Source organism: Daldinia caldariorum (genome assembly GCF_022478825.1).
Source record: "Daldinia caldariorum strain CBS 122874 unplaced genomic scaffold F4812scaffold_18, whole genome shotgun sequence".
Lineage (NCBI taxonomy): Eukaryota > Fungi > Ascomycota > Sordariomycetes > Xylariales > Hypoxylaceae > Daldinia > Daldinia caldariorum.
This window is the reverse complement of record NW_025953054.1, coordinates 576,355-601,348: the sequence shown is the minus strand read 5'-3', so window position 1 is coordinate 601,348 and position 24,994 is coordinate 576,355. Positions and strand designations below refer to the sequence as shown.

The 24,994-nt window shown below is 48.2% G+C and overlaps 4 protein-coding genes across 4 annotated transcripts; 2 read left to right on the top strand and 2 right to left on the bottom strand.

The window, feature by feature from the left end:
* Positions 1-565: 565 nt before the first annotated feature.
* Positions 566-3,218, top strand: F4812DRAFT_467034 (uncharacterized protein; the record flags this gene model as incomplete). Its single annotated transcript, XM_047938599.1, has 4 exons — positions 566-826; positions 893-1,097; positions 1,212-1,285; positions 2,616-3,218. The coding sequence occupies 4 exons, from the start codon at positions 566-568 to the stop codon at positions 3,216-3,218; spliced, it is 1,143 nt and encodes a 380-aa protein (XP_047787102.1).
* A 1,006-nt stretch (positions 3,219-4,224) lies between these two features.
* Positions 4,225-6,630, bottom strand: F4812DRAFT_462497 (transmembrane amino acid transporter protein-domain-containing protein; the record flags this gene model as incomplete). The annotated part of the gene is made up of 8 exons (XM_047938057.1): positions 4,225-4,378; positions 4,432-4,826; positions 4,891-4,917; positions 4,970-5,008; positions 5,061-5,221; positions 5,282-5,694; positions 5,749-6,402; positions 6,461-6,630. 8 exons carry the CDS (start codon positions 6,628-6,630, stop codon positions 4,225-4,227), a joined length of 2,013 nt encoding a protein of 670 aa, XP_047787101.1.
* A 1,870-nt stretch (positions 6,631-8,500) lies between these two features.
* F4812DRAFT_154774 (AAA ATPase) lies at positions 8,501-12,115 on the top strand. Its single transcript, XM_047929751.1, has 5 exons — positions 8,501-9,286; positions 9,352-9,435; positions 9,492-9,741; positions 9,805-11,296; positions 11,351-12,115. Exons 1-5 carry the CDS (start codon positions 9,246-9,248, stop codon positions 11,944-11,946), a joined length of 2,463 nt encoding a protein of 820 aa, XP_047787100.1. The 5' UTR covers positions 8,501-9,245; the 3' UTR covers positions 11,947-12,115.
* Positions 12,116-13,581: 1,466 nt separating this feature from the next.
* F4812DRAFT_154737 (uncharacterized protein) lies at positions 13,582-14,731 on the bottom strand. Its single transcript, XM_047929750.1, has 2 exons — positions 14,368-14,731; positions 13,582-14,106 (listed from the first exon to the last, which is right to left on the bottom strand). The coding sequence occupies exons 1-2, from the start codon at positions 14,484-14,486 to the stop codon at positions 13,665-13,667; spliced, it is 561 nt and encodes a 186-aa protein (XP_047787099.1). The 5' UTR covers positions 14,487-14,731; the 3' UTR covers positions 13,582-13,664.
* Between the last annotated feature and the right edge of the window lie 10,263 nt (positions 14,732-24,994).

The window sequence follows — 24,994 nt, the reverse complement described above, 5'->3', positions numbered from 1 at the left end:
AACGATAAGGGCATCGCTATTTTCTTAATAATGGCATTATCGCATAATAACGTATACTCCTACTTCTACTAACTATCAATAAGCCATATACAGTAGTTTAACCTTACCATTACAACACTGTCAGAGAGGTCCTGTGATATATGCCATACGTAGAGCGAATACTAGAGACAGTAGCATGTGTGTATGTAGTATAGTGTTCTATTACTATGTAGTAGGTCTATCTCCTAATACCTCCTAATACACCATAACGCCTGACAGAGTCACGTGCCCCCTGCAGTGCTCCTGTCCTCAGGAGGCGCTTGCTGTACGGGCGTGGGTGGTGCTGTGCGCGTTTGCTGCTTTCTACCTCAGTCTTTTTCACGCGCTATATCGTTTGTCGTGAACTTCGTTGTTGTTGGTCTGGTTTTTTTTTCTTTTTCGTCAGTGATGACTTTATAAGCACCTCCCCCGCTCCCTCTCCTGTAAGAGGGTTTTTTTCTTCTACTTCTCAGCTTAACCCCCATGTTTATTACTAAGTTAGCTTTATACAAGATGTCTGATCAAGAAGCTCCCCGTCATCGCCAACATGTGTGTCTGCGCTGCAGCTCCGCTGCGGCTAACTGGGAACCTGGCCAGACGCTCGTGCAATGCGTCGATCCCCCCCATGAGTTGGCTCTATCATCTCTCGCACTTCCTCTTGCTATGCCAACTAAGTGACTTAGATGCGTCTTCTAAATGTCAGCCCTGCGCCCAGATGAATAAGCCCTGCGTCACATTGACCGGCAACGCCCGTGCTGCCGCCGATAACCTCCGCAGCGCTTTGGACAGGAACCCTAACGCGCGTCCCGTATGTCTATCTCCCTTACCAGCCAGGTTTGTGCGCAGCTCCTTGCTAACACGGCCACGCCTTCAGAGCGCCGTTATCCAGGCTCAGCAGGCGATGAAGACAGCGCTCCAGGCCTTCAGAAACGAGCGCAACCTCCGCGAGGCTCGTGCCGTCGAGCAGCGCCGACGAGGCGGAAGACGACGCTTTCGCGGACACGGACACGGACACGCAGGCGACTATCAGCCAGAGCCTCGCCGACTGCGCGGCCTATCTCGGCGATATTCGCGACAGTGTCCGCCGCTTCGTTGAGTACTATATTACCGTACGTATGCTCCCCCCCCCTCGCTCGCTCGCCCCCACGCTACCCACTGCTTTGTCGTTCTGCGCTGCTAACGTCCTTGCGCAGGGCCGAGACCTCGACGCTCAGGAGTCGGATGGTTGACGATGATGATTTTCCTTGGCCGCGAACCTGGTCCTAAGGTAGCCAGCCCGGCCGCTATCGTTGTGGGGGCGGGAACGGGTGCGGGGCGGGGCGGGTATCCGAGACGGCGGAACGGGTTGATTTGATTTGATTTGAAGGAAGGGAATGAATTTGGTTTGTTCTGGAAGCCGGGGTGGGGTTTTGAGAGTGGACTTAGGTGGATAAGGTACAAAGCACATAATGTAGCTTTTTTTAGTGCAGCGCTTGTGCATAGGATAGGAGGTACCTAGGGATGGGATGGAATCGGATTGGTTAGATTGGTTTACCTTCCCAGAGGGTAGGTAAGTGGTGTCAGCCGCCCTGAAACGGCCTGATGTAACCCTGCTTATGGGTACATATGATTGGGGGAATTTGGGTACTATGTTCGGTTTATCTAGGTATCTAAAGTAAGTGCGTTTGAGTTTGGAGTTGGTATATTTTATTTGATGGTGATAAAAATAATTACTTCTGGTATTGGAAAGAAGTTCACGATAGTACCCGGGTCCGTAGTAAATTAGTATTACTTCGAGAGAAAGAAAGAGAATAAAATTGAAGACTTGAAGAATATTATCACAACTGCACTGAGTTTTCTATCCAAGTCCCTACGTAACTATATGCCGCGTTACCGTAACGACCCCGTATGTAAATATTTACTTGGCTCTCATTTGGTGGTCATATATTTCATATCCTTATAAACCAGCTCTTAGTATTATACTTACTTACTTACCTAACCTACCAACTATAACTTGCGAGAATGTAAGCTTAATATAAGTAGGTATATAAAGACTACCCCAATGAGAAACTCTTTAAGTTAGAATATAATTTAGAGCCATCGTTGAATATCATTATGCTATCCATTTCAAGGCCTAAACTCTGATTTGCCTAATCTCCAATCTCCTAAATCTTCAACAAGTGAGAAATACCTAAGTAAAAGGTAAATCAACCGTTGCCTTAAAGATATGATAACGTGTACCTTGCTCCTCCCTCGCTGGGCTTGGAATAGTCTCAGTTATCCCGTCACTATGACACTGGGAAGCAGCAGTTTACGCGATAGCTTTTTAGACCTTGAGATCGCGCCTCCCCGGTATTAAAACCAAGAAGTTACGATATCTCTTCCACCCCTTCTGAAATCCACCAGTACATACCTACCTAGACCATCCAGATAGGCGCCCTCTTCAAGTCGGCCTGTCGAATCCAACTTAACTAAATACATTCATTCCCTTGCCGGCTGGATAGGAAACGACAAAAAAACGAACTTGTCTTATCGCTGCTCTTTATTGGCTATCATTGAAACAGTCAAGAAAAAAAAGACAAGAGTTAGAAATACAACTAGCTACCTTACCTAGCTAGCTAGCTAGCTTAGCTCACCCGGTACATGATATCGTCTACCACGCAAGACCACCGTCCACTAGATATTACCACCACCACCTCCGCGTAGCCACCATCGAGCTCGGGAAGCAAGAGGAAGACGACCAGTCTACGGGGAGCGAAACACCAAGGTCAACGGCGGCACTGGATTCCTTGCCCCAGCCTGTCACGCAGCCGCGGGAACCACCCGGCCGTCTACGTCGTCTTCGTCTAGCGGCGGCGGCGGCGGCGACGACGACGTTAAACGACCTACTGCCACCACTACTACTACTTCTACTACTACTACTACTACTACTACTAGAATTCATAATACCACAACTACTACAACTACGATTCATAGTACCGCAGCTGCCACTACTACGATTCATACTGCTGGTGCTGCAGTGTTGGCAGGTCTTCGTGCTGCTGCGGCGGCAGCGGGCGCTGGGCGCGGGGCCCACTTGCCGGCTGTCGCTGCCCCAGCTCGTCGTCTGCCTGTTCGTGGTCTGGTTCTGCGTCGACGCGAGCGCTCCCGCCGCCGGCTGGAGGTGGTGGGAGCCGCTCGCGGTGAGCACCGTGCTGTTGAAGATTGTGCTTCCTCGGTGAGATGAGATAGGGATGGGGATTGCTTGTGTTAGGTAGGGAAGTGGAAGTGGAAGGGCCCAGGTAGGTCGGTCGGTAGGTACCTAGGTAGGGCCTTTAAGCTTCAGGAGGGGTTGGAGGTTGGAGATTAAGGGGGGATGAGGGAGGTGGCGGAAAGAAGTGAGGTGAGTTGAGTGGGATGGAGTAGAGGAGCGAGTGTTGACAAGCACAAGACGCTTCCTACTCGGCATTTGGGTGTCTAGTTAAAAGGGGGCTACGTTGCTAATACTGCACTTTTTTTTTTGAAACGAAGGCATGGATTAGAAAATCTTGATTCTATTACAATTTTTTAGGGCGCCGTGCGGTCTAAGCCGTGTACGAGGTAGTAGTAGTAGTAGTAGTAAGCATTAACGAGGGTTATACTATTGAAGTGAGTGGAACCGAACGTCCGTAGTAAGAGAATGTTGAATAAGTCGATGTTCGAAGATAGTTGCTACGACATGTCTAGGTTGTTGATAATATTGAAAGTTTAGCAGGTTAACCACTACCATGTACATGACCGTAGTCCCGTTGTACTACTCCTTAAATGGGCATATACTAATGTATGTGTCATGATACTGTACAACTTCGAGTTAGAATCTAAAGAGGAAAAAAGAGGGGAAAGAAACAGAAATAGCCTCAACGCAGTTGATACGCTATCCAAAGCATCTCTTTAGAAGCGGCCATGTATCTTTTTATCTTTGTCCGGGGTCGATAATATCGCATCCTCAACCCTGTTGTACTCGTAATAGCTCGCTAGCCCCTGAGCGGCTGATAGCTATTTCAAGGCTGAGAAGTGCCATTGCGAGGCAACCCATGCTTTGAAGGAATGGTTCCGGTTAAAGAAAGCAAAGTGTTAACTGCAACCATAGCTTGCTTTTATTTTTTATTGATTAGCTATCTCCTATATAATGCGTTTCCTCCCATGTAGTACCCAAGTATTAGCCGTTAAACAAATTTTTGTTTCCAGCTTACCAGATACCAACAACACCTAGGACGCCCCAATAAGTTTCTTGGGTAAGAAAGCCCACACAGTCCCGATGACAGAAAGTATCAAAGATACAAGCATGATAATCCACGTAAAGATGCGCTCTCGTATAGAAATCTCATGCCCGAACAATTTCAGGTAGAAAGCTAGCGGAAGTCTGCGAATTTGTTAGCGGACCGCCGTATTTTTCAAAACCCTTCAAACACCTACGTGACACATATAGTGAAGCAGAGGGCGCTTCCCATGAACGCCATGATCCTGTCGAACGCCGGGAATAGAATAGCAATTATCAAAAACACACACAGCGTCAAAACTCGGACAAGAGCTTTTAGCACTCCCCTCGAGCGGCTGGAGAGCCCAATTAAAGGTGTTTCTTCCGCCACAGCTTGTTGTCGAAGACCGAATAAAACTTCCAGAATTGTGACGATCGGTTGGGAATTCAGAGGAATCTTGGTCAAAGGAATAATCGCGATGAAGATCACAAGGAGGACGTTTAAAGCGTTTGGATATCCCGTGGTTTCAAGAATGTTTCCCGTGATTTCGTCGCGGACTCCATCGCCAAACATGAGGAATCCCACAACGGCCACAGCCAGATCTATCACCAACTATTAATTGTTAGTTTAGTTTAGGTACTTATTTGGTTCATTGGTTAGGATGTCCAAGACTTACAGTAAAGCTAAATGTGTATACTACTGCCTATTTAAATGTTAATTAAAACCACACCGGGAAAATGATTGGATTCACATACTTCATTGAAGCGGTGTGTATGCCTCATATCACGATAAATCTAAGTCTCGATTAGCCAGTTGAACCATCGTTTTTGTTCAGAATAGGCCTACATTTGGGAAAACACTGTGTCCACCCCATGGAGACATCAGTAATCCAAATGACAAAGGCAGAGTAAGCCAGTTATCAGGGAATAGATAAGTCTTGGCAGGCTCTATTAGGGAACCAGGAGAGTGCGGTTTTATCAAACCGTCGAGGAAGACAATGATCATAACTAATACCGCTTTGTGAGCATTTTAAACACTGGGTGGCGGTAGATTCGTAAAATACTTACTGCCTAGACATGAGACCACACCAACGAAGCTGGTAACAGATAGGAGAGATAGAGGAACAAATTGCAAGGGTATGAGGATCAGAGTACAGACAATCTTCCACCCCGTCACGCTGAATGTATCTGGGAGTAAGAGCGCCAACGAGTCGGCAAAGAGCACGATAAGAGCCACACAAGCCGCAAGTAACTCCAGAGTGAAGAGCGCTGCTGTCAATATACGCGCTTTCCTCCCGAAGCAGGTGTACGCTATGTCGGAAAACGTGATTGTGCTAGGGTCGCGATTCATGCATTTTGATAGGATTTTCGCCGTCCAGCTAGTTAATGCGGCACACATAAGCAATGCAATAAGCCCACAAACCCAACCGGCATACTTCAAACCCATCGGTAAGCTCAGTAACCCGACGCCGATTAGTACGCTACGTCCATATTTAGCTATAGGTCTCTCTTGAGGGTGTGAGGTGCTCACTCACTTAGTTGCGTTCAGAACGGTTTGCGGTAGAGTTGATTGACCAGCCACAGCCAACACGAGCCTTCCTTCTTGCTCGACCTCTTTTACCAGGATTGGAGGCCGTTCGCCGTCAGGCACGTTTGCTCCTGATTCTTGCTGTTGACGCCATAGATCTGCGGCGTGCATCATGGAAGAATGACTGGCCGCCGATTGGACCGTGCCATAGTCTCGAACGGATCCGTAGCTACCAACCAGAGGAGAAGCAGCTAATTGCGGCGGCACGGAAAATATCGAATTATCGTGGGGAGAACCAGACGGTGATGCTGCTCGGTACAATTCGTGACCCAATCGTTTCCTTTCGCCTTCCGGACCGTCTATTCGTGACGAGGGCGTCCCACCTAGTCCGGGCTCATCGTGATCGACACCGTGGGGTGAAGGAGCTTCAATATCTCGCCTCGAGGGAGAAGCCCTGTGGCCGGCTTCGAAGTCGTGCCCTGCATATGGATGAGGGTCGACCGACTGAACTGGCTCTTGGTCTGGCGCAAACACGAAGATTGGCTGCTGCGGCAAGATTTCTGGGAAAGCGGCCGCTCGTTGCCAACTCCTCCCGAAAGACCTGATACTATTGACGCCGCCAATATCGGCCACCGCAGCAAGACGATTCGTTATAGAAGACCTGTAGCAAGAGTGGAATTAGTCTACGTGGTGGCAAACCCATGATAAGTATTGCCAACCTTCGTCCTGACGGGTGTTCTTCATCATGGCCGTAAGCACTCTGGTCACTTAATAATGCTTGCTCCTCAGAGCGAAAGCTGCGATTGCCGAGAGACGACGGACTGTCGCTTCGGCCGGGAGAAGCCCCGCGATGGTACTCATCCCAGGTTGTAGGCTGCCTTGCAGCCATGTCCGCCTAGGTACCTAACCTAAATGCTCAGCTTACAAGTTAAGAAATAGCCAAGAGAGGGAGAGTATTTGAGGAATTATGAGACGAAAGGGGGTAGAAGAGATCTAGCACATTAGAGACTTGACGATTAGATGATTAGCGGTTACCCTGGGGACTTAGAGAGGCGGAGGGACAACACGGACAACGCGCCAGCTCTTTTGCCTCAATATACAAAATTAAGAGCTATGAATCAAAAGATGAAGAATTTGAATTGAAGAAGAGAGAAGGGGATATTTAAGAAGAAATATTCAAGATATATACTTTTTTAGAAACATCGAAGGGATCGACGAAACCATGCACAGACATAGACCCCCCCGGACGACTATGTATGCATGCAGAGCTATCTTACTTGATAACGGTGGAGCTAGTGTGCGTAAACGAAGGGTTGTTCTGGTGTTGAAGTTATTTATTCTACGACGCTAGTACGACGACTATGCACCCTTAGCACGATACCGGGATACATATGTAGTCTGTTGAGGAGTATAGGTACTTGCCGACGCGGAGAATGGTCCCATGATTTAGCTCTTGCACCTCTTGCACCTGCCTGTGTTTAGAGGAGACCTTTTGTAACTCATACACTACCCACCTAGGTAGGTATCTGGGCTTCGGGGAAGTCGCCGCCAACCCATCCATGAACGTTTCCACCACCATGTCACATTATTGGACAATGGGGTCGAGGTGGAGTTATACGATCCCTTTTGGATTTTTAGACATGAGAGCGAGGCTGATAATGTCACACCAATTACATACAACATACATTACTTAGGACAGCATACATTAGGTACGTACCTAATTGTCTTGCAAGAAAAAAAAATTTGCTGCGTCCTGGTGATAACCGCCAAAATTTACAGAACGAAACATCGGAATCTATCGCTTCTTATCGGGCTAAAGCTATGGGAGGCGGGAAGCATTCCTGGAAACAAACAGCAGATGCTGGAAATTTCGCGCGGCACGGCACTGCACTTCACTTTACCTGCCCGGGGTACAATACATATCCCGGCTGGATAGTTTTTTTTTTCTCCAGAGACAGAGACAGAGATAAGATCGAGCGGATAGGTGACGTCATTCCATACTTTATGGGGTAGGAGGTTGGATATTGGCAGATGGAAGCTGCAGAGCATAGTCATGCGCCGCAAAGCTTTTTAAGGTTTTACTCGACCCATTGCCGCGTGTAGCGGGGTGTACCGTGATTGGCCTACCAAAAGATCGCATTGCTGACGAGAGATCGAGTGCCATAATTCATTCAGCTTGGACTTTGTAAAACCTCCCTCGAGAGACACACAAATTGCTTTCCGTCGAGTGTAATAAGTCTCCGGCGCCACCGAATGCTGAATTTGATTTAAGGACCTATTTATTACAAGGTACCTAGGTAATTATCTAACGCAAGGGGGAACTTGCAACTCAGTCGATGCATCATGCCTAGCATATGTAGGTATCTTAGAGTACCTCTTAAGTATCCAAAAGTGATGTAGGACTCATTACTTACAGCCGAGAAAGTCTCAATAAGTTAATTTGACAATCCACCATACTAAGATACATTTACTACGAAAAAAAATATCTTGGCTGAAGATAGAATGTAAGCTTATGTACTGGGGCTTTTTAGAAATTGAACATATTGTGTAATTACTTACCTAGGTAATATAGAGGCCAAGTTACGCCTTCTAAGATAACACTGCTTTCTGTCGTGTTCCAATATATAGGTACTTATATAAAGCTGAAGGTGCTGAAATTAGGTATTTGCTAGGTAAGATTTGTAATGGCGAGGAGCATATCAGTGCGACTTCTCTGCGGGGCGAGTACCTAACGCAAACAATGCATTATAAGGAGGCAAGTGCAGGTGGTGACGGTGTCACAGTATTGGTTGCCTCGAGTCCTTGAGGATGAATAGGATACTTCGGGTAGGTACCTAGATATTGCTAACACGGCGCGGGTTGAATAAAGACCTGTAACATATTATCTGCAAATCAGAGCTCCGTGCTGGAATATTCTACTATGTACTGTATCTACTATTAGAAATACAGAACAACTCCTCCCCTAAAAAAAGGGCCTGAGGGGGTTGCTCACGTATGCAGGTACAGTGCCTAATTGCCTGCTTGCGTAGTGACTTGTCTGCCTGTCGATAAGTTATCAGTTAGTAAGCCTCAGGCAAGCCGGGCAGGCAAAATCTGGCTTGTTCAACAGGTTCAACAAGTCAGGCTGTGGAAGTGATTGGAAGCTGTGGCGGCCCTAGCCTAGCCCCCCCACTTGGTCCGAGCTCCTTCCACCTCTCGTCATCACCAGCTCAAACAACTACGACCGTCAGAAACGTTCAACTCCGAACTTGATCACTTACTTCTACTTTTCCCATTTCAGATCATCTCATAACTCTTTTTTCAACTGAGAGATCACCACAATCTCTACTATTTTTTGCTGAGGATTGAGTTTTTCCTTTGCGATTTTCCCCTTTTTAAAAACTCACCCACCACCTTTCTTTTCCCGTGTGGTTCTGGTTCTGGTTCTTCACACAACAACTTCTAAACCCCCCCCAATCTCGCCCGACCTTCACCAAACACATTTTTCTTCATCCAGAAAACACCATGGCACCTGAGCCTGAACACAAGAAGAAGGTCAACTTGGCGTAAGTTTCCAAATACCAAAAATCCGAATCTTGCAAACTGGGATTTAACTAACTTTCGCTACCAGCGACGTCTCCGGCGCCGAGCCTAAAGAGGAAAATGACACCTCGACCGCCATCCTCAAAAAGAAGAAGAAGCCCAACCAGCTTATGTATGTATTACCTTGATCAACCATCTCACTGGGTATCTACTAACTATTCTACCTAGGGTTACTGATGCCGTCAACGATGACAACTCTATCATCGCACTTTCGAACAACACTATGGAACAACTCCAGCTGTTCCGTGGCGATACCGTTCTCGTCCGAGGCAAGAAGAGAAAGGACACTGTCTTGATTGTCCTTGCAGACGACGAGCTTGACGACGGCAGTGCCCGACTCAACCGAGTTGTTCGCCACAACTTGCGAGTAAAGCACGGCGATATTGTTACCATTCACCCGTGCCCTGATATCAAATATGTATGTGCCTTCTGCCTAACGGGATTCTGTTTAGGTAAGCTGTTTACTAATAAAGTTTAACAGGCTAAGAGAATTGCGGTGCTTCCCATCGCTGATACAGTTGAAGGTCTGACTGGTTCGCTCTTCGACGTATTCCTTGCCCCATACTTCCGAGAAGCCTACCGACCCGTTCGTCAAGGCGACCTATTCATCGTTCGAGGTGGTATGAGACAGGTAGAGTTCAAGGTAGTTGAGGTTGACCCTCCCGAGTACGGTATTGTTGCGCAGGATACTGTGATCCACTGCGAGGGCGAGCCCATCCAGCGTGAAGAGGAAGAAAACAACCTTAACGAAGTTGGTTACGATGACATTGGTGGCTGCCGCAAGCAGATGGCCCAGATCCGCGAGATGGTTGAACTGCCTTTGCGTCACCCTCAGCTCTTCAAGTCCATCGGTATTAAGCCGCCTCGTGGTGTTCTGCTTTACGGTCCTCCAGGTACAGGTAAAACGCTGATGGCTCGTGCTGTCGCCAATGAGACTGGTGCCTTTTTCTTCCTAATCAATGGTCCCGAAATCATGTCGAAGATGGCTGGTGAGTCGGAGTCGAATCTCCGAAAAGCCTTCGAAGAGGCGGAAAAAAACTCGCCCGCCATCATCTTCATCGATGAAATTGACTCCATCGCTCCCAAGCGAGAGAAGACAAACGGTGAGGTTGAGCGACGTGTGGTGTCTCAGCTCCTTACCCTCATGGACGGCATGAAGGCCCGTTCTAACGTTGTCGTCATGGCGGCCACCAACCGACCTAACTCGATCGATCCTGCCTTGCGACGTTTCGGTCGTTTTGATCGCGAAGTCGATATCGGTATTCCTGACCCTACCGGTCGTCTGGAGATTCTCCAGATTCACACCAAGAACATGAAACTCGGCGACGACGTCGATCTTGAGCAGATTGCAGCGGAAACTCACGGTTACGTTGGTTCTGATATTGCCGCTCTTTGCTCAGAGGCTGCTATGCAGCAAATCCGAGAGAAGATGGACCTCATCGATCTTGATGAGGACACTATCGATGCCGAAGTATTAGACTCTCTAGGTGTCACTATGGAGAACTTCCGATTCGCCTTGGGTGTGTCGAACCCGTCTGCCCTTCGCGAAGTCGCAGTTGTCGAGGTTCCCAACGTCCGCTGGGAAGATATTGGAGGTCTCGAGGAGGTTAAGCAGGACCTCAAGGAAAGCGTCCAGTACCCCGTCGACCACCCCGAAAAGTTCCTCAAATTTGGTCTTTCTCCGTCCCGTGGTGTCCTATTCTACGGACCACCTGGTACGGGTAAAACAATGTTGGCCAAGGCTGTTGCAAACGAATGTGCCGCCAACTTCATCTCAGTAAAGGGCCCCGAGCTATTGAGTATGTGGTTTGGTGAATCCGAGAGTAACATCCGAGACATCTTCGACAAGGCCCGTGCGGCTGCTCCTTGCGTCGTCTTTCTGGACGAGTTGGATTCGATTGCCAAGGCTCGTGGTGGATCTGTTGGAGACGCTGGTGGTGCCTCGGATCGTGTCGTCAACCAACTTCTCACTGGTAAGCTTTCTCACCGTCCCCATTGAAATTTGCGCTGCTAACATGACGAAACAGAAATGGATGGTATGACCTCGAAGAAGAACGTCTTCGTTATCGGAGCAACAAACAGACCTGAGCAATTAGATCCGGCCTTGTGCCGTCCGGGTCGTCTTGACTCGCTGATCTACGTGCCTTTGCCCGACGAGGCTGGCCGTCTCAGCATTCTTAAGGCTCAGCTTCGCAAGACCCCGGTGTCTTCCGATGTTGACCTGAACTATATCGCATCCAAGACGCACGGATTCTCCGGTGCTGATCTCGGATTTATCACTCAGCGTGCTGTCAAGATCGCTATCAAGGAATCTATCACTATCGACATTGAGCGACAACGTGCTCGCGAGGCTGAAGGGGCCGGCGACATGGACGTCGATGAAGATGTCGAGGACCCTGTTCCTGAGCTGACGAAACGCCACTTTGAGGAAGCTATGCAAATGGCCCGAAGATCCGTCAACGACGTTGAGATCCGCCGATATGAGGCTTTCGCGCAGCAGATGAAGAACGCCGGACCCGGCGCCTTCTTCAAATTCCCTGCTGCCAATGCTGGCGCCGGTGCAGGCTCGGGCTCCGGGGACAACTTCGGCCAGGCTGGCGACGACGATGGTCTGTACGACTAAGTTGTCAGCCATTCAGTGGTTGGACAACATTCCCCCGCACCGCCTCTGTACTCTAATTCCTTTGCTTACGATGCGGTTTAACATTAATGACAACACAGGGCAACACTAAGGATGCCAAATCTCAAGTCGATATCCCCCTGGTTGCCCGACCAAGGAATTCGTATATCTGATAGATTTGATTCCATCGGGGTGCTAGGAACGTGATGCGTCTACTTTTCTTTGCGCACTCAGAAGCATGGCTGTTTTGTCTCGTGCTAGTTTTGCAAGAGATGCTTCATCCTGATTAAGGCGAAGTAGAGTAGCTATACGTATACCGCGTTGCGGTAGGCAGCTTAGTTTATGATAGATCCACAAATTGATTTTGCATCGCCATCAATTGCGCTCTAGCTATACTCGTACTTGTGAATAATGATGTGATGATACTTTTAGGTGTTGTAATGAAACACATAGCGTAAAATAACATCGTAACTTAACGTTCCCCTCCCATGGTTACTACTTTATTCTTCACTTGAATCGTACAACTAACGACCATGTTGATAACACAGCATTCATAGCACGTTGTTCTCACAATAAGAGGTAAGTATCTACCTACCCAAGTAGGCATACGCACGAAGAGATGTCTAGTTGAGTAATAGTAAAGTAACCATTTACTACGGATCAAAACACCAAAAGAGTTGCCCCCCTCCCACCCTTCCAACGTATGCCGTACTGTTCTTCCTTCGTACACTTTTCTCTCTCTCTCTATCTTTAAAACAAAGAAAGGAGGTATGTAGGTAAAAAAAGGTACCTAAGGTATAAAAACATGAAAACCCGAGAATTTGCTAACTAACGCCGATGCTCCTATTCCTCTCTCCCTCCCTTTCCCCTTTCCCCCTTCCGCCTTTCCGGCCGCGGTTCGGATGACAGGAAAAAAGAAAAAAGAAAATGAAAATGAACATAAAGCTTTGAGAACATATAAATAAATAAGTAGGTAGGTAGGTAGGTAGGTTTACCTAAAGGAATTGGTGGTGGTGGTGGTGGTAATTGTGTAGTAGGGAGAAGAAAAATAAGAGGAAGAGGGAAAAGATGAGGGAAGAGATGAGGGAAAGTTTGTCCGTCCCTCTTTCCGATATTCCTCTCCTTCTCCTTTTCTCCTGGGATACCTAGGTAGTTATAAATCAGAGACGGATACTCCTCTTCATGGGGAGGAGTGGATGTGTATATGTGTGTATGTGTGTGTGTATGTGTATGTATGCTATAGCTCTCCCTCCCTCTCCCTTTCTCTCTCCTCTGGACTCGATACCACGCACCCTTCCCTATTACCTACCGAGACGAGACGTCAAGGGGTCATGGCATGACGGCTCGGGTTTCGGTTTCGTTATCTCTTCTTCTCCTTCTTCATCCTCCCTCAATTATTTCGCTTTTCTAGTTCTTCCTCTTCCTCTCGCTGCTGCTGCTGCTGCTGCTACTGCTGTTGCTGCAGTCGTTATTTTCTTCTCTTTCCTTTCTTTCTTGAGCTTGCTATTCTTCATCTGCTGCTGCTGCTGCTGCTTCTTCTTCACCACCATTATCATCTTCTTGTTGTTGTTATTGCTAGTAGTGTCACAGCTTCCATCATACCCTCCCCCCGCTACGCCAACGCCAACGCCAACTCTTACTTCTCCTCCTCCCCCGGGTACTACTACTCTTGCCCCGTCCCCGCCGCCGCCGGTCCCAACAACACCCGGTCCCGGCCGCTCCTAGCCGGCCGTGGACCCGTCGTCGACCTCGCAGACGCTCTCGAGGCACTCGCGCGCGACCTTGAGGACGGCGTCGACGACGGCCTGGGGGACGGCTAGACTGCCATCCGTGTTACTTGTTGTTGCTGTGGTGGTGGTGGCGGCGGTGCTATTGCCGTTGGTCTTGGTGTTCCCGTTGTTCCCATTGGTAGTGGTAGTGTTGGAATTGGTATTGGCGGTGGAAGATGTGGAGTTGTTGTTGTTGTTGTTATTGTTATTGTTATTGTTGGGGCCGTCGGTAGCCGCGGCCGTGTCGTGCCGCACGTCCTCGAGGACGCGCCGGACGAGGGCGGGGAATGTGGTCACGTCGCCGCTGCGCAGGAGGGCCAGCGCGTGCGATTGCACGGCCGAGGGCCAGTTGGAGGGGTGCGCGTTGAGCGAGTGCAGAAAGTGTTCTTGGATCCTGCGGGTGGGAAACGGGGCGAAAAGACGCCCCAACACGTTAGCGAACGACTTTCTCTCTGTCTTTCTTATCCAATTATCCAATTATCCATTCATCCGTCCATCCATACATCTCTCTATCTATCTGTATGTCTGTCTCTCTGTCCATCTGCTTTGATGGCTGTTGGTGGCGGATGCGAGATCCGGGAAACACGGGGAACAAAGTGAAGATCGGGGGAAAAGAAGTAGGGGGTGGGAACAGGGGTGGGAGACGCTGGCTTACTTATTTATGTGCCCTTCTCGTATCAGGAGCGCGTTGATCTGCGATCGCAGATCTTGGTCTTGCGTCGCGGGCGTGTATGACGCCGCCGACGCGGGGACTTTGACGGGAGTCTGCGACATCTCTCTTTCTCTTTCCCCTTTCCCTCTCTTTTGTTGATTGGTCGATCGTATCTAAGTAACCCAGCGTAGCGTAGTGCAATTAATATTGCTACGCCTTTATGTGCCGTGTGTACGTCGTTGGAAAGGTGCAAAAAACGGTCGTTTCTTTGGGTGGGTGTGGGTGTGTAGGCGGTTTCCCGTTTCCCCTTTGATGCGGCCAGTTCCGGAAGAACAAGGATAGATACGAGGCAGAGAAGAATGGTCAGTATACCAATTGAGGAAAATAGATAGAATAAGAATTGTATTGTATGTTGCTGAAACTTCGCTCGGGTGGTCAATGCCTAATACGAGGGATTCCCGAAGCTTTGTGGCGGCTCTTTTTTTTCGGTGGGAGGGACCGAGAGGGAAGCTTCAAGGCGCTTGGGTGCGGCGTAACGGGGCGCAAGCTTAGGGATCAGGATATTAGTCCGTTCCTTTATTGTCGGGACTTTCTCCGACAAGACCAACGAAATTATAGCCGTACCGTTGGAGGGATTTCGTCGTAGAAAGTGGATTGATAGATAACCTGGTGGAAATTGGAAATTGAAAGGTCGATGGCGATGGCGAGGCTGACAATTATCCCGAAACTTTCACTTTGCTTGGGCAAGGCTGCGAAATAGCTTCGGAATAAGTGGATAACTCTGTACCCTCTAAATAGTAACTCTAAAAGGTGAACTAACTGAATTCTGTGGGGCGCTAGACCGATTTGCCAAGGATCCCGTTGTAGGTACGGTAGGTACTAGGTACCTATATAAGCCGGGGTAAAGACTCCATATCGATTGGTCGCTTTGTTCTAAAAAGTGGCCATCTTAAGCTACATGTAGAATTGCCTGGGAGCCTCCTCCACTGTCCAGTATCCAAATTAGATCTCTAATACCTAAACTTGATACATCATAACCTCGGTTATAGCTATCTAAGGCTTCAAGCTCTAAAAATTTGTTAAAATCATAAATCCCCCAAGAATTAAAAATCTAATTACCCGTTATAGTTTCTCAAGCATCCAAGTAACTACCGACTTTTCATGTGCCCTTGCCCATCTATTATAACCTAGGTCCCAGATACCGTAGGTGGTAAAGTACAGCTCCAACTCCAGCTCATATATTATATACTAACTTGACATAATGCGGCTGTTGGTTCCTATCCAAATTTGTAAACAACCTAGTACCTACCTGGTACCTTACTAGTAATACCTAATTGAGGGCAGATTTGGTTGATCTCAGTACCTGTCTGCCACCGTAAGACCTGATCGATATATACCTAGGTATATCGCTAACCCTTGTTGAAGACGGCTTACGCGCCCAGATCGCTCGATTTGGAACTCTCAAAGCGATAAATAAGATCAATCTGTAAGCTCTGCCAAACCCAAGCGAGCCTATCCTTCCCCTCTTCAGGCTGGCCCGATCTTGTGAATGACCAGACGATTTGTCCGTAAAATTATATCTACGCGCGGTTTCCGAATCAAGAATATGTACGTATTTGGAAGTGATGAAATAGGTAAGGTGAGCGAGCGCAGGCGGCGCGGACGGCGCTTAATCCAAAGACCATTCTTGTCCTTGTCATTTTTTCGGTGACTTCGACCTCAAGTATCAGCCATGTATTCAAAAAGGATATCTCAGAAAATTCTCTCAACTGCATGCGAAACCGACCTTGCGTTTAGCGCCGTAGCGCCCAACGCCGTTGCGACCTTGTAGAATACACTCGGGTGCGAATTCACCGATATCGTGGCATGCTGGCTTATTCGAGTCATGTACTGCGATGAGTAAACCCTATAGGAAAAACTCATATCCACCATTCTGCTTTAACCTCAAATCCCGAAAGCCTTAGGTCAAATTAGGTCGCCGTTCAGGCCGAAGTCTGTAAACTTTGAAATGAACATGTCGCAATTACTCACAAATTACTCATGACCGATTCGACTTCGTTGGCACCGAGGCAGCGAATGCTTCTAGGGCATGGCCTCGATTTTGAGTTGGCTGGATAGCATTCTACACCGACTATTACTTGCGTTGTCTACTATACGATGCAGTGTACAGTGGACAGGTCATTGTATTTGGTTCGGTGTATAAGCAGCAAATCAGAGCGGGCCGGATCAGCCGCGAGTTCGATGCTATTCGCTAATCTTACTCCGGGTAGCTTTCTCGTCGTGGCCACGCTAAGGGGGTGCATGGGGAAGCTCAAATGACCGATTCTCTGCCGCGTTGGGCTCTATCCCCGTAAAATGATATGTGATCTAGCATATCTTCCCATCCTAGTCAACATGACGATTTTGTGATGCGCGCCATCGACGACGCGCCGGTAGATGACCGACATCAATACTGTAAAAGTCGGTCTGGAAGAAGGACGTTCTGAGCAATTGCGGTTACAGTTGTATATTGGGTCCTCTAGGATATCTCGAAGACGATTGGCCGTCTAGATAGGCTTCTCGCAGCGCCCGTCGCTTGCTGTGATCTGCGCTAAACCCCCTAGTGTATCCATTCTACTCTTGTCACGACAAGCGTTTCTAAGTATAATGGCCTTCCTATCTAAGACACGCATAGGCCTGAGGAACTCGACATACCTTATTACTGCTGTCTCGTCAGACTGGGGCCGCTTACTCTCGCCGCTGAGAGGTTCATAGACCGTCTCGTCTCGCCTTTTGCCCTGCATGGCCCTCTTCCTTTTGGGAACTCACTCCGACGCACTGGAAGAATAGCCAACTGTCCGATGTCACTAAATTGACGTCTGTTTTAAAAGGCTACATACGGACTAGAATACCGGCTAATCGCGCCTAGCAGCAGCGACCTCGACTCCGGTCCACCTTTATTACGGGGTCTGGTCGTTAGGCCCGTCTAATGTGTCTACCTAGTATGGTGAACAATTGCGAACTGACCCCGAAGTATCTTCCAGGTACCAACTTGGTACGTATCGCTGTCATCCGTCGGGATTAGGACCTTAGATAGGTAGTCGATACACATGCGCCTGTGGCCTTCGACATTATCGTATTTTGTTCTTGTGATTCTCGCTCGACGCAAACGCGGCCCGGGTAACTGCGTAGACTTGAGTTGGGATTTGACCTGCTGAAGTAGTTCAGATGTGAAGGGCCATCTCAAGTCGTCCCATTGCCTTAAGAAGCTTCAGTTTGATAGGCAAACGCGGAACATATGATCAGATAGTGTCGAATTGTCATATCATAAGATGCCGGGCCTAGGTAGGATATTGTTATTCCAAGTAGCACAACTCGTACAACGAGCGGGACCAGGGGGACCCGATCTGTCACGCGCAGCCGCCCTCGAATCTGACAGCGAAAGCACGATTGGGTGCTGCAGGCATATGGCCAGTTATATGCGGAGGTGGCGTCTCCAGGTTCTAAGTAGTGGTAAGCGTTGTCGGATAGGGGTATCGTGTCAGCTCCTTAAAAAGGTCTCAAGTACTGGAACGCTGACAAGACCGATCCAGCAACAGTAGTGTCCCCCCACGATTATATTACCCGATCTTAGCGTGGCAGATGCCCCCGCGTCAGGTTGTCGTCTTCTGAGCTCCTGAGTGGACTGGGCCAGATGCAAAATGCATGGCCCAGGGTCTTACCCAAGATCTGGGGGGTTGCAATATGCAAGCATTGGTATGGATGTGGCGCCGGCTGGTCCCGGATTGCAGGGGATTCTGGCTAGGGGGCTCCCGGGGGTGATGACCAGCCAAGGCCGCATAGGAGGCTACCAGGTTGCCGGGAAATCGAGAAATAGACTTAGTAGTGCGGCCCGCATCTGCAACAGGCTCAATGAGGAAGTAGAGACGTCAGGACCGTTAGGGGGAAGAGGGGGGTGACAAAGAGCTAGTTTAGCTGCGTCTAACTGCGGTACTTCTACCTGGGCCGAGAGGAGCGAGGAGCGAGGAGCCGGAATATCAATCGTTGGTTAGTACGAGGGGGGGAAAGTGTTTAACTTTATGTTCATACTTATTATCAAACATTTACTGTAGGTTAGGTAGAAATGGCAGCTAGTCGGCTTATTGTTTTAATACATTACTTTGGATAGGTTGGTTAGGTGGTCTTAATATAGGTACCTAAGCAAGATATTGTAGTGAAAGATAGGTTAGGTACCTGTGGTCATAATAATAAAAATAATAATAATTTAGTCCGTCTTTAAGGGATGTGTGACTGTGGTAACTACAGATTGAATATCAACGCTTATGTTGTAGGTTGTTCGTGCTTTGTGGAGAATTCGTGCGAGTATACCTACCTCCGGTATACCTTAGGTAGGTATCTAAGGTAGATGGTGTAGATGGTGTAAGCAAAGTCTATTAGGAAGCTACGAGGTAGGTCTTTGATGGAATCAGGCAAGTCCAGTTCAGCATTGAAGCTTCTCCGCGTTTTTTCAAAGGAGTGCATGGAAGGTTAGGTAGGTACCTGTAACACTTCACGCCGAGAGCTGCATATCCCTTAATATTATGTAATATGTATGTAGGGTAGTATAAGGTAGGTAGGTAGGTAGATAGCTCTTGCTCATATAAGTGCTAGGGTGACTCTTCCTGCTCTGTACTTTTTAATATTGTCATCAGCATCCTCCAATGAGCATCCTAGCCGACTCTCTCACCGGTCAATATACCGGTTTGCCACACAGGCAGCCGACATGTCTAATAGGTAAGTGCTTTCCTAGCCGAGGCAGATGTTACCATGTACTTTGGATGATAATTCAAAGCAGGTGCTAGGTATCACGCGTAACAGACGGCAGTGGCCCGTTAGCACACCTATATACTCCAAACGTAACGAATCGTGCCAAGCTATAGTGTACCTATCCGTTACTTGACATTTATAACCTTGGGTTAGCTTCTGTAGGACTGCCGCGTATCAAACAGATATCAACAACGTACCTCGGATAAAATACTTACATGTAGGCACTATGCATACCTACCTACCTAAGTACCTAACCTATAGTCCTAGACATACATCCCCCTATACATTAAGCATATGCAGTATGTGCAGTATGTGCATGCAGGGAATGAATCGCGTGAGGCAATAAACGAACAACTGCACCCCTGAATGTCACTTGGGGAAGGACGTTGGCTAATTTCTATGTAATTAATTAACCTGGTTTCTAAGCTGACATACCAGCTGACATCCTGATCCCCTTCTATCTGTACGATTCTCACTTCCCCGTGCTGCAAGCATCTATACCCGACACCCCTTAAGCATGTGTTGGAGAACGTTGGGGGTTGAAGGGGTTAGAGATCAGCCGTGGCGGCGTCGAACATCTGCTACGGTAGATTAGGCACTATGGGCACGCAGGTGGGTGCAAACCCCTTAAATGCAAAACCTGCCCCGAAGACGTGCGGCGTGCGGCGTGCAGTTTGTGGCCTGCGGCCTACGACGCTTTATTTCTGACTTAACGTCCAATGCCGTTTCTCTACATTTATACTCTTGGCTCCACTTCCAGTGTATAGGAATATGTGGGAATATGTGGAAGTATGTGGGACGGCTTCTTTCCATTCAATCATCACTTAGGATGGTGACATACCGGGAGAAACATCATGCAACTAGGCCTATCCACGTTCGCTCGTACGCGCAGGAGCCGTTCCGTGTCCATGGCACGCATATGCTGTCCACTGCCACGTCTCTTTCTTACTCGCGAGCCCAACTACCGCACATAAGATCTGGCATCTGTTGAGTAGACCTCATGACGATATTCTCTGCTCCTGTAACCCGGTAGTTTTTTTAGAAGGTAAACAATCACAGACCTGTAAGTATGCAGCCCCTACACGTGCCTACACGCCTATACACGTGGACTGACATCTCCCACGAAGGTCCGTTTATCTGCTGCGGGATGTCGTCACTGACGAATAAACCCCAAAAGAGAGGGTCTGAGAGTAGCAACAGAGCGTCGTAAGACCAAAACGTTGGTATGCGTTCGGAGCCTCAGCCGTAGCTTCCTACCTAACTGCAAGCTCCAGATTTAAGACGCGCCCATATGCATTAGGGACGAGCCACTCGCAGGGTTTGTATCACCTGCAGATCCGTTTTATGTCTTGGGCTCACCGATTAGTGGCGGTTATTCTTAGAGTCAAATGAACCAAAACCTGGTTAACAATGTCCAGCTAATCTCACCAAATAGGAAATAGAATATCTGGTACCCTTTTCTCGCCCCTTCGCTGGAAGGCCGGCAGTTTTGCCTAGACTCAGATTCTACAGCATTACTGCTTGCAGTAGTCGTTGCGACGCACCCTGGAGACAAGTGTCTTTAGACTTCGTTCTGGCACACCAAGTCTTCAGAGTTGGCGATAACTCCTTCTGCGCTTATGGGTGACGTGGAAAGTAGAGCTGCCCAAATCTTATAAGCTTGGCCCCAATTTTCATAATTGCTGGCTTCATGCTTAATGGCCCCCTAAAGGCCCCTAACGCCTTCGTTGCAATGATGACCGGTACGGTGTTCCCCGCAGAGGGTTTTGACGGTTCAAAAGTACCAGTAGACGATGCAATAGACGCGTGCCAAGTTGCCCCAGACAGTCTCAGCCTTGTGAGACATGGCTTCTGCCTTTCGCTGTTTAGGTGAACGTGCAGGGATGTTGGACAAAAAGCGCCAAGAAGAACAAATCTGTGTTCCAGCTGCAGAACATACGGCACTGTGGTAGGCATATCGAGAAGCCCAGCCGAGGTGACCCCATGAAGCGGACCGCGCCTGCTTAATGCCTGTCCAACCCACGCGGCGGAAATCTCCAGCGGCCCTTTTATCCTCTCGGTTGTGGTTACGGATGAGCATGGCTAGAGTTCCCTCGGTGAGCTATCAATTTCAACTATCACGCGGGCTTTGGAGCCGTAATCCGAAAAGTGACAGTCAGCGTACCGACTTAGACTGCATCTGTACCCAACAGCTCATGGTCGGCGGGAAATAATGTTTCAATGGCGATGGGCACTATATACCCGCCAATTCGTTGTGATAGCATGGCACCTAAAAGGCCGAAGTGTGTGGGGGGCACTACTGTCATTCATGTCATCTCAAAAATTTGCCAATGCCGTACTGCGATTTGCCGGTGGCTTGCTGTAGGCTGCTGTAGGCTGCTGTATGACACGTTGCGAAGTTAGAATGCATGGCGAAGACGAGAAGGGCGGACTTGCAGAATTCAGGAATCAGGAATCAGGAATCAGGAATCAGGAATCAGGACCCAGGACCCAGGACCCAAGGATGTTCCAAAAACGTTTCCATGGACGTTTCCAACTACCCTCGGCGGAGGGATACCCCGCTTATTTTATTACACTACACGGACACGGAGCGGAACTCCGCAAAAGGAAAAACTGATAGGCATGATTGAACATGGGATTCTGTTCGGCAGGCATGTTTGTCGATTCTCAGAAAGCTGACTGCATAAAACGGGTATCCACTTCCAGACCGGTCGCCAGGTTTGATCTTATCGTGCCTTATCGAACGAGTCGGTCAAGAGACGAGCCAGTAAGCTCGAAGCGCCAAGACGTTCTGTGAACCATCCTTGACAGACTTCGGGACGACAAGCGAGCTGCAGGGAAGCTGAGGTGCAGAAAAAGAGCGTTTTCTTCTAGGTATGTACTTCCTGGTAGGATAAGTTACGTTCCCGGCCGGTTGAAGTTGATTTCCTACCTGGCTCTCGAAAGCCGTGGGAGAAGGTGACGGATTAATGATCTGGGGCAGCAGCGCGATGGGAACGATGGGGAGCGATGCCGAAGTTGGGAGTAAGACGGTCGGTAAAGTCGCGGCCTATCTGCCGTCCCGGTTTCTTTCATTTCCTTCGCTCTCCTTCGATATCTTATTTCCTTATTTCCCTCCCCCTCTTTGCCATATTGGGCGCTTGAGCAGGCCCTTCAGAATAATGGTACAATACCAAGTGACCGAAGGGAGTATGGTACCTCCGGAAGGAAGAGTTAGGTTACTTTTCTTATTAAGGCTCGCTTACAAGGGCTTTCTTATATTTCTCTCAGAGGGAGGAAATCCACCCTCTCTTATCCCCTCCGTGCTTTACAGGAAGTACCGGGAGGATCATAGAGACATGGGAAGACTTGGAGAGACATGACCTCAACTTACCAGCCCAACGGTACGAAGGTACGCCATGAAGAGCAACTAGACGCCTAGACACCGAATCTATACTCGTCTAGCTTCTTCGTCCGGACCTGCATCTAGCAAGTACTTTTACGTACAACTGTACAACAGTTGGGACTCTATCCGAATTAAGCCAGTACAGTTGGCTCATATCCATCGTGTTAAGCTTTACTGGCCGTCGAGCATCAGATGATCTAGTTGATCGGCTCTCGTCTATTCAGGTAGCTACAACCCTACGAATGGTAATCCCCTGGAGTACCTTAGGTAGGTAATGGGGGAGGGGTGGCTTATTCCAAGTGTTCCAAGTACATGCGGATTACATTCCATGTACGTGTACGAAGTACTCTTGTGTCTTCTTTTTTTTTTTCTCTTCTCGTCCAAGTGCTCCGTGTTTCTTGGGTAGCTCTTGGTATTCTTGGGTAACGGGAGAGCATCGAAACAAGCATTTGAGGCAGATACCACCCATATACTTGCCCTATAGGTATTATTTTGTAACACGCAGATACAAGGCATGTCGCACAAAGGCACGGCAACACATATTGGCTTTACCTTTTCGGCTGCAGAGATACAAAGTACAGAATGGCTTCCAGCCTAATGGGTGATGAAGATAAGTGCGGCTGCTTAAGGAAACTGTTAGTGACACTGGCGAGCAAAAAAAAAAAAAAAAACAAAGTCGTCATGGGAGCACGAGTCACGGATGGGTATAGAAAGCTCCAAGCTCTTCCTATAACCTAGTGACGCGTTGCTAATCTATAAATTAGGGATCGTCCCATCTCTCTTATCCACTCCTGTCCATAGTCCGTCGGCTCACCATAGGGTTGCAGTTATCAAAAAGGCTATTATCATCGTCTCCCACAGGCGAAGTTTCTATCTGGAACGAGATCCCTTCCTCACAAGCTCTTGGGTTCTTGGGAGAGAGGTAGTCTATTTGAGGTTTTATTGTAAGCTGGAAGAACTCTATTTTTTTTTTTTCGCTTTGGCATAGCCTTGTACAACCACGAAGCTATAATATAGCTAGCTCCCTTCCTCTTCTTCTCCATAAAGATCTATCCCACATATTATTAGAATTATTACTATAACTTCTTTTACTACCACTATTATTCTTTATTATTATTATTATTATCCTCACCAATTACCTACCTAGTTACCTAATCTATCACCTACCACTCAGCACAACTACCGCCGCCGACAGCCACACAGCTAAAGCATAGACCACAACCACACAGCTGGGGAAGAACACGGACCCAGGGACCGCAAATCACAAACCGCAAGGATAACCCCACCACACCTTTTCCGAACCCACCATCAAGGACAGCTTGATTATTATTATTATTCATAGGCTAGACCAGAGCGTCTAGAGCACCGCCCGCACCCCCCTGGTCGAAACGAACAAGTCCAAGACATTTTCATGCATGCAGGCGGGCTGCAATCACAACCTCGACCCTCACCAAGCGCAGAGCTAGATGCAAGGCGGTGAGGAGGCTACAAGCCGTTTGGCCAACTTGTGTAAGCCTCTCTGACAAACCACATGTCCCTATTCGACATTGTCATCATAGGCTAGGGGAGATTTTGGGCTTTTACGGCTGCGTCTAATATTTGGCCCTATTGCCCTATTATCCTTCCGAGGCCCTGACCCATTTTTTATCTCAACGTACCTAACACATACCTAAGATGCATGTGTATGTACATGGGTTAAATGGTTTTTTTTTCTTACTTTCTCTTTCTTATTGTTTCTTCTTGTTTGGGTCCTCTAACAGCTACATGTCCTAGAATAGCTTATTGTCCGCTAGATAGCCCGATAACCCTAGCAGCCTTAGAGAGAGAGCGCACCAGTAATCGACCCTTAATTCAACCCTTTAAATTTTAATCGACCTAGGCTGTACCTTTTGCGCCTAATCGACCTGTACAATACCTAATCTACTTGGGTACCTGGTACCTACCTCCAAGGACTTGTGCAGAACTTGGAAAGAACATCCAAGATACTCGTCTGTCAGGTCACAATACAACTAAACTAGGGAAATCCTCCATCATTCCCGCAACGGCGACTCCCACCGTGGCTACCGTGACTACCGACAGCTCATCATTGTTTCTGTCGAGCTTTCCCCATCAACCTGCATCAACCAGTTCGGGTCTAGAAGCCCGGCCTACCATCCTATCCACCCACATCGTCGCTCTTGCTCGCACCACCCTTCTTACCAACTAACAGCCATAACCAACCACAACCAACCGCTGTTTAACTGACAGCCACTTACCACTCACTTACTTACCACCACTACCTTGAAAGGAAAAAAAAAAGTGTGTATGAGTGTGAGTGTGCGTATGTGTATGTGTGTATCTCGTTCGCCATTGTCCATTGTCATAATCATAATCATAGTTTTTTACTCACTATCAGAGTCATCATCACTATCACGATTCAACTCTTTTTTTTTTTTCCCTTCTCATAAACCATACAACATC